The 9352-nt window shown below is 50.4% G+C and overlaps 1 protein-coding gene across 1 annotated transcript in view; it reads left to right on the top strand.

Annotated features, from left to right (window-relative positions):
• The window catches only part of LOC139337631 (neuronal acetylcholine receptor subunit alpha-7), a 33934-nt gene that overhangs the window by 23879 nt on the left and 703 nt on the right, over positions 1–9352 (top strand). The window contains exons 7-10 of the mRNA XM_070972315.1: positions 2309–2503; positions 3264–3350; positions 4948–5057; positions 6378–9352. The exon at positions 6378–9352 is cut by the window's right edge and continues 703 nt beyond it. Coding sequence (XP_070828416.1) covers positions 2309–2503; positions 3264–3350; positions 4948–5057; positions 6378–6956 — 971 coding nt within the window. The 3' untranslated portion in view covers positions 6957–9352. The remainder of the gene's footprint in view (positions 1–2308; positions 2504–3263; positions 3351–4947; positions 5058–6377) is intronic.

Raw genomic sequence — 9352 nt, forward strand, 5'->3', positions numbered from 1 at the left:
CGATGTCCATCAGCAGACACAGTCAGCTCAGAAAAATGAGACTTCCTGTAAGCCAGAGACAGAATGAGTGAAGCAACATGAGGGGCAGAGTGTGGAGGTCAGAGGTCAAAGAGGCCACCTTTCAACACTGGAACCTTTCACTGAATAAATCTGTCATGTTTGTGATCGTCAGCGCTCTGGATTTCTGGTTTCTGTGTGAACTCAGAGTGGACAGTTCAGTTTCTGTCCAGCCTTCATCGTCTCTGCCGTTAACTCGTCCAATTCGATGACCATCAAACTTTCTCCAGTTCGGTGCAGCAACTCGACGTGTGTGGACCACAGAAACCACAGAAAAACCTGAACTGGTTTCACTGGTTTCTGATCTACAGCCTGTGGACTAGCTGGTCTGCTTTCTGGTCCGGGTCCATAAACGATGCTAACATCCTGTGATGATTCCTGTCGCGCTGAACCTGAACCGAACCGTTCAGACCTGTGCTTTCAAAGGCTCTAGTGTGACTCAAATAAAGGCCTGGTGTCTTCCTGTTTGTTCTTCCATCGCTCGCTCGCCATTGGTCGGTAGACTCACAGCGGTCGTGGTTGGTGGTGGTCGTTCAGGTGTTGGTAAACCTGAGATTCATTACAGGCTCTGTTTCTGTTCTGTCGCTGTTCTGATGGGGCAGCGTCAGGCTAGCTGTGTCCCACTGCTTCCAGTCTTCATGCTAAGCTAAGCTAAGCTAAGCTAACCTTGTAACTTGATAGAATAGCCTGGATAGAATAAAACCACGGGGTCTGTGCCACATCACTGTCAGTTATGGATCTTAACAGCGGCGTGTTGTTTACCTCAGAGTCCAGCAGCACAGCAGAGGATGAGCTGTGGTCGAGACTAATGACGAGCACAGGACCGTCCCCGTCCCCGTCCCTGTCCCTGTCCTTGGGGGGCTGAAGCTCCTGTGTTTGTAACAGCTCATGAAAGAGAGGATGAAATGGAAAGAGAAGATAGCAGCGAATGAAAGCTGGCCTCCTCCAGAGACACTGCTCAGCCAATGGGCCGTTCAGAGGGAACTTAACCCCCCCCCCCATCACCTCCTATGGTGGAGATTAAAACTAATGTAGTGAGCAACGTAGAGACGTTGAGGCAAATGAAAGGCAGCCAGGCGAGCTGCACTCGTCGCACAGGGATGGAAATGAACCAGCGGGTTTATCCGACACCTCGTCCACCAATTCATCAGTAAAATAACCAGAAACAGGAAAAGGGGGGGTCACTGGAGCCAATGAGAAACACTGAATGAGAGCAGTTCAGTTTAAGTTGAAGTGGTCCAAACACAGCAGAGACAGAGACAGAGAGAGAGACAGAGACCACTCCTCAGTCAGTCCTCAGCTGTAGAGGACAGTTCACAACCAGAGCAATAAAACCACAAAGACAAAGAGAGGAAGTGGAACCAGTGGGGGACCACCAGTGGACCAGCTGACAGACGAGAGGTCACTGTATTCAAATTAAAGGAGGGGTCAAAGGTCACCGCATCCACACAGTAAAAGGCTGATGAAGGACTGTGAGCGGGAGGCCTCACCTCCTGTGAGGTGTTTAAGTACCTCTCCTGTGGAGGAAGAAATTGTGTTTCGGAGCCATTTGACATGAAACGAGTGTGAATGCAGCTGCTCACCAGCACTTTCAGGTTTATTTCTCTTCAGTTTTCTGACTTTATTTCTCCGTCAGTGTGTTTTAAGCGCGGTCACACTGAGGCTTAATTAACCTTTAACAACACAAACGTGATTTCTTCTCTCAGACGACTGCAGCTCATCAAAGACAGCTGAACATGAGTCGCTCCTCTGATCTGCTTCCTGCTGCTGCTGCTGCTTTATGAATCGATGGTTCAGAACTGGTCTGATCCTCTGAGACGGTCGGTGTGGAGAAGCTGCTTTTAGATTCTGCACGTCTCCACTATTCTGTCCATTTAGACAAACCGAGGATTGGTGTTCAATGATTGATCAGTCATTGTGTGTGATGGTGTTACGTGATGCTGCAGAGTCTCTGACTGGATCTTTTTCTTGTTTTCTCAAAGTTTTGTGACGATGTGTTTGTGCTATAACAAGCGATTCTTCTGGAACGAGCAGAATTTGGTTTATGAATATGAATGTATGTATGTATACACATGTTATGACGTTTGTACCGTCTCTTATTCATCAGTGAACCTCTGGATTACAGCTGCGTCATGAGGCTGCACGGTCTCAGGTCGACCTTTGTAGGTCTAACAGGCAGATTTGGTGTGTTCTTCTCCTTCTGGACCTCTGAGGTCCTCACTGACTTTCACTGTCCATCTTTGGTTCGCAGAGGTTCCGGGTCGGAGGAACGAGCGTTTCTACGACTGCTGTAAGGAGCCCTACCCTGACGTGACCTTCACCGTGGTGATGAGGAGGAGGACGCTCTACTACGGACTCAACCTCCTCATCCCCTGCGTCCTCATCTCCACCCTCGCGCTCCTTGTCTTCCTCCTGCCGGCCGACTCCGGAGAGAAGATCTCGCTGGGTGAGGGTCAATGGTAGGATCCGGCCGATGAGCAGTTCGGTCCAGACTAAACGCTGCTCAGACGTTCAGAAAGCTGTGAAATACTCTTGTTTTGGAGCGTTTTATTAAAATAAGCCTAAAAGTGTCGGTGCTCTCTGTTTACTGCTGCAGTCTCATGAGCCTGTTCATGTCGGAGCTTTTCCTCATATTCAACACTGATGCTGAGGCTCATTTAGAAAAGTCCAGAGTGATGAAGGAAGAGACATATGTCTTCTTGCCTGCCTCACAATGGCCACTCAGGTGTTTCTAGTTTTCTCAGCCTCCAGCCCTTTGGACCAGAGCTGAGAGGAGTCCAGTGTGTGGTTCACCTGGAAGATGAAAACACACTAGATGCTGCTAGACCCAGGTGAGAAACGATGTGTTCAGGTAATTTGGTTGAAGTGGCCCTTCGAGATGCCGCGGGACGTGTCTCAGCCCTGAGATGACGGATGGCTCTGAGTCGATGCTCGTCAGCCATCAAACATCCTGAAACAGGAAGTCAGAGCCCCTGAAGGCTGAGACCAGACCCAAACGTCAACATTAGCCTCCACCTCTGCTCCTTCACCACAGAGCTGAGAACGTCCAGCAGAGAACCGCAGGACTCAGAGTCCCTGCAGCCGCATTCACAGACTTTACACACATTTCATTTCACTGTGCGGTCAGGTGAGCACAGCGTGCTGCAGGCTGAGCTGCAGGTGTGGGTCACAGCCAGGTGTTCCAGTCTCACCTTGTCTCTCTGCAGGTATCACAGTGCTGCTGTCTCTGACCGTCTTCATGCTGCTCGTGGCTGAAATCATGCCGGCAACCTCTGACTCTGTTCCTCTCATAGGTGAGAAGTTCACCCTTCATCACTTCATCAGGCGTCTCACTCTTCATCACGTCATCAGGCGTCTCACTCTTCATCACTTCATCACACATCTCACCCTTCATCACTTCATCAGGCGTCTCACTCTTCATCACTTCATCAGGCGTCTCACTCTTCATCACGTCATCAGGCATCTCACTCTTCATCACCTCATCACACATCTCACCCTTCATCACTTCATCAGGCGTCTCACTCTTCATCACCTCATCACACATCTCACCCTTCATCACTTCATCAGGCGTCTCACTCTTCATCACCTCATCACACATCTCACCCTTCATCACTTCATCACACATCTCACCCTTCATCACTTCATCAGGCGTCTCACTCTTCATCACTTCATCAGGCGTCTCACTCTTCATCACTTCATCAGGCGTCTCACTCTTCATCACTTCATCGCACATCTCACTCTTCATCACTTCATCACATGTCTCACTCTTCATCACTTCATCACACATCTCACCCTTCATCACTTCATCAGGCGTCTCACTCTTCATCACTTCATCAGGCGTCTCACTCTTCATCACTTCATCAGGCGTCTCACTCTTCATCACTTCATCGCACATCTCACCCTTCATCACTTCATCACGTCTCACTCTTCACTTCATCGCACATCTCACCCTTCATCACTTCATCAGGCGTCTCACTCTTCATCACTTCATCAGGCGTCTCACTCTTCATCACTTCATCACACATCTCACCCTTCATCACTTCATCAGGCATCTCACTCTTCATCACTTCATCACACATCTCACCCTTCATCACTTCATCAGGCGTCTCACTCTTCATCACTTCATCAGACGTCTCACTCTTCATCACGTCATCAGGCGTCTCACTCTTCATCACCTCATCACACATCTCACCCTTCATCACTTCATCAGGCGTCTCACTCTTCATCACTTCATCACACATCTCACCCTTCATCACTTCATCACACATCTCACCCTTCATCACTTCATCAGGCGTCTCACTCTTCATCACTTCATCAGGCGTCTCACTCTTCATCACTTCATCGCACATCTCACTCTTCATCACTTCATCACATGTCTCACTCTTCATCACTTCATCACACATCTCACCCTTCATCACTTCATCAGGCGTCTCACTCTTCATCACTTCATCAGCGTCTCACTCTTCATCACTTCATCAGGCGTCTCACTCTTCATCACTTCATCGCACATCTCACCCTTCATCACTTCATCACATGTCTCACTCTTCACTTCATCGCACATCTCACCCTTCATCACTTCATCAGGCGTCTCACTCTTCATCACTTCATCAGGCGTCTCACTCTTCATCACTTCATCAGGCGTCTCACTCTTCATCACTTCATCACACATCTCACCCTTGATCACTTCATCACACATCTCACCCTTCATCACTTCATCAGGCGTCTCACTCTTCATCACTTCATCAGGCGTCTCACTCTTCATCACTTCATCACACATCTCACTCTTCATCACTTCATCGCACATCTCACCCTTCATCACTTCATCACGTCTCACCCTTCATCACCTCATCATCAGTACACAGAAGCTGACCTTTGACCTCTGTGTTCCAGCTCAGTATTTTGCGACCACCATGGTGATCGTGGGTCTCTCTGTCATCGCGACAGTCCTGGTTCTGCAGTATCATCATCACGACCCTGACGGAGGACACATGCCACGATGGGTCAGTGCTTCCTCCTCTTCCTCCTCCTTCACTGCTTTGGCTCTGCTGCTCAGTGTGTGTCCACTCCTCCATGAGGAGTGCAGCATGAGGAGTGCAGCATAAGGAGTGCAGCATGAGGAGTGCAGCATGGTCTCCACATGCTGCTGAGTCGGCTTTAACGAGCACCTGGTCCTGAACGAGCTTCAGGTCTTTAACGAGCTTCACTCTGGGAGCTGATTGGATGTTGATGTGTTCGTCCATTTTTTTAATTTTTTTTTTCAGCCTAGAGCTTCAAGAAGGCCTTTAAACATCGAGCAGTCAGTCTCTCACACACACACACACACACACACACACACACACACACACACACACACACACACACACACACACACACACAGCTGAGGTAAGAGCTTTGACCTTCAAATAAATTCAGAATTTCTCTTGTTCAGATTTCCACAGAGAGTGTGTGTGTGTGTGTGTGTGTGTGTGTGTGTGTGTGTGTGTGTGTGTGTGTGTGTGTGTGTGTGTGTGTGTGATCAGGGTTAGGTGGGGGGTGAAGTGTGTCATGAATGTGAATGTTCCTGCTGAGGAAGAGGAGGGATGACTGTTGAGCTGTGAAGGTGACGCTGTGAGGCTGAAAGGACAAATCTGTCTCGTTTAGCGTCCCTGCGGCTGCACTGTGTCTCCAGCAGCTGTCAGCAGAGCCTGAAGGGGACTCTGAGGCCGTAGTGGTCCTCTGTCTTCAAACTGTTTGTACATGAGAGCGCAGGCGGTCTTACTGGACTCCCAGCAGCCTCCACAGTGACGTGAAAGAGCGTCCATGGGGACGGACGCTTTTCCTCCCTGCAGGTGGCAGCTGGTGGCTTTTTTATAGGGGGTGCTGGCTTCTGCTTTCTGGTTTTTGGTTTCTGGTTTTTGGTTTCTGGCTTCTGGTTTCGGGCTTCTGCTTTCTGCTTTCTGATTTCTGGTTTCTGGTTTCTGGTTTCTGGTTTCTGGTTTCTGGCTTCTGCTTTCTGGTTTCTGGCTTCTGGTTTCTGGTTTCTGGCTTCTGGTTTCTGGCTTCTGGCTTCTGGCTTCTGGTTTCTGCTTTCTGCTTTCTGCTTTCTGGCTTCTGGTTTCTGCTTTCTGCCTTCTGGTATCTGGTTTCTGGTTTCAGGCTTCTGCTTTCTGGTTTCTGGTTTCTGGATGTTTCAGTGACAGTGATGCTGAGATCTTCATTCTATTTGGTTTCAGAAGTGAAGTTCCTTTATGTTTAGAATATCTTTGTGAAGTTAGAGAAACAAGCTTTGTTTGTAGATGATGCTTACTCTTCTTCTTCTTCTTCTTCTTCTTCTTTTTCAGACCCGTGTGATTTTGTTGAACTGGTGCGCCTGGTTCCTGCGGATGCGGCGTCCTGGCGAGGCAAAGGTCCGCCTGGCGTGCCACAACGCCACAAAGCGTCGGCGCGGCAGCTTGTCCAGCCTGGAGCTGAGCGTCAGTCAGGGCTCTCTGCGACACCACCCGCAGGTGACCAATGGCAGCCTCCTGTATGTCGGCCTCCAAGGCGTGGAGGGGCTGCGCTACGCCTCCTCTGCTGAACCTGAGCTCCTGTGTTCCCGGCTGGTGGGAGGCGGCATGGGAGGGGAGGAGGATGTGCTGAGAGTAGGGGGCGGGGGTGGAGGAAGAGGAGGAGGAGCGGTGGCAGGCTCGACCCTCGAGGCGGAGCTGAACCAGATCCTGGAGGAGGTGAGATACATCGCCAGGCGTTTCCGTGGCCAGGACGAGGAGGAGACGGTCTGCAGCGAGTGGAAGTTCGCCGCAGCCGTGATCGACCGGTTGTGCCTGGTTGCGTTCTCGCTCTTCACCATCTTGTGCACCATCGGCATCCTCATGTCAGCTCCCAACTTTGTGGAGGCCATTTCCAAAGACTTCTTCAGCTGAGCAGGAGGACGGGTGACCGCTGAACCCGATACCTAAACCAACAGTGTCTGTCTCTCAATATCGTCTGACTTCCTGTCTGTTGCTTTCTGCTCCCATTGGTTCCCACTAAAGACGCAAACATTTAAAACAACAAATCTGTCGTTTCATATTAAAACATCTCCTGAAGCAGCTGATCCAGTTCAACAGTGAAGATATTTGTCCAAATGTCCATCCCTTTGTCCTACACCTGTGGACCAGGTGCCTGCAGACCGCCCACGTGTCATGTGGTTCAGTTTTGGAGTTCCTTTTGGAAGAACAGAGTGAGTGTCTTTCAGCGTCTCTCAATGTCTCTCAGTGTCTCTCAGTGTGTCGCTCACAGAGACACTCAGAGACACGCTGGGAGTCAAGCTGCATGACGTCATTCAGTCGTCTTCGTTCCATCGATCAGAATAAAGTAAAATCTTTTTCTGCTTCGGGTCAGTAAAAAACATGAACTGTGTCACAAACTGATTTCAGTGCAGCTGCATGAAGATTCATCTGGACCTGAGCTGCAAGAGACACTTCATGACACAGAGGACAAATAGAGGACACTTTGAACAGGACAGCTTTGCTTTTGTGTTTGTGACAAACAGAAAGTGAAACCATTTATTCTGAACATATACGTCGCCAAACAAATGAAAAAGATCTGAAGGCTTCAAGAACTGAAGGTCTGATGAAGGAAACAGCTCAGGTGAGTCAGAGGAGACAGGTGTGGGAGTAGCAGGGGAGACAGTTAACCACCGTGTTGATGCTGAGGGACAATCTGGATTCTTGTATTTCCTGTTTGGACCGAGTCGTCCTCAGAGGACGCTGCAGAGCATTTTCCTGCTTCTTTAAGAGCATCGTGTCTCTCAGTGGAGTCTCCATCAGGGTGGAGGTGGCCCCATGTTTCTAAAGGATGGTGCTCAGCACTGAGTGGACAGAACGGTGGAGGTCTTCATGTCCTGAGGCCAAGCTGAAGGATCAAACACTAAAAACTGATCAGATGACTTACAGGAGTCATTTCTCATTTCAGACTCTCCAGTTATCTGCTGAGTCAGCATCAGAAACAGCATCCGGTGGTCCTCGCCATCAGTTCAAGTGTCAATTCAATTCAATTCAATTCAATTTTATTTGTATAGCGCCAAATCACAACAGAAGTTGTCTCAGGACACTTTCCATATAGAGCTGGTACAGACCAAGCTCTTTTATCTACAAAGAAACCAACAATTGTCCGTCAACTGTCCAATAAGCACCATGAGTTCATCTCCACGTCCTCCAAAGGTCAACTTTGTCCCTCTGCAGCTGTCTGGATGCTTAATGTTGAGCAGTGAGCAGTGAAAGATCTGCTGCAGCTCAGTCCGTCGGTCCGTCGGTCGGTCGGTCAGTCCGTCGGTCCGTCGGTCCGTCGGTCCGTCGGTCCATCAGTCCATCAGTCCGTCAGTCCATCGGTCGGTCAGTCGGTCAGTCGGTCAGTTGGTCAGTCCGTTGGTCCATCAGTCCATCAGTCCGTCAGTCCATCGGTCCGTCAGTCGGTCAGTCGGTCGGTCCGTCAGTCGGTCGGTCCGTCAGTCTGTCGGTCGGTCAGTCCGTCGGTCCGTCAGTCGGTCCGTCGGTCCGTCAGTCGGTCAGTCGGTCAGTCCGTCGTTCCATCAGTCCATCGGTCAGTCGGTCGGTCCGTCGGTCCGTCGGTCGGTCGGTCCGTCGGTCCGTCGATCCGTCAGTCGGTCAGTCGGTCAGACGGTCGGTCGGTCGGTCGGTCGGTCGGTCGGTCGGTCCGTCGGTCCGTCAGTCCGTCAGTCCGTCAGTCGGTCAGACGGTCGGTCGGTCGGTCAGTCGGTCAGACGGTCGGTTGGTCCGTCAGTCTGTCGGTCCGTCAGTCGGTCAGTCCGTCGGTCCGTCGGTCCGTCAGTCCGTCAGTCCGTCAGTCGGTCCGTCGATCCGTCAGTCCGTCAGTCGGTCAGACGGTCGGTCGGTCGGTCGGTCGGTCCGTCGGTCCGTCAGTCCGTCAGTCCGTCAGTCGGTCAGACGGTCGGTCGGTCGGTCAGACGGTCGGTCTGGATATCTTCATGCTTCCACTCAGACCACCTGATACTGTGAAACAGTCTCTGCACACGGCTCCTTCAGCACAGCAGGATTCTTCATTCCATCTTTTTGTAAATAAGACGTTATTTAAATGTCTCCCAGCGAGGACTCAGTGATCAGCTGGTTTCGCGCTGTCTGGTTTCCTGTTGTCCTGTTTGAGACCTCAGAGCTGCCGAAAGAAGCAGCAGATGTTTGTGGACGTCGTCTTTCCTCACAGGATCTCCAGAATCCCTCAAGAAGTTTGGACAAATGTAAAACTTTGTGAGACAGCTGTAGCAGCCTCTGAATAATGCATATTAATGAGCGAATGAATA

The sequence above is a fragment of the Chaetodon trifascialis genome, chromosome 10, assembly GCF_039877785.1.
Source record: "Chaetodon trifascialis isolate fChaTrf1 chromosome 10, fChaTrf1.hap1, whole genome shotgun sequence".
Classification (NCBI taxonomy): domain Eukaryota; kingdom Metazoa; phylum Chordata; class Actinopteri; order Chaetodontiformes; family Chaetodontidae; genus Chaetodon; species Chaetodon trifascialis.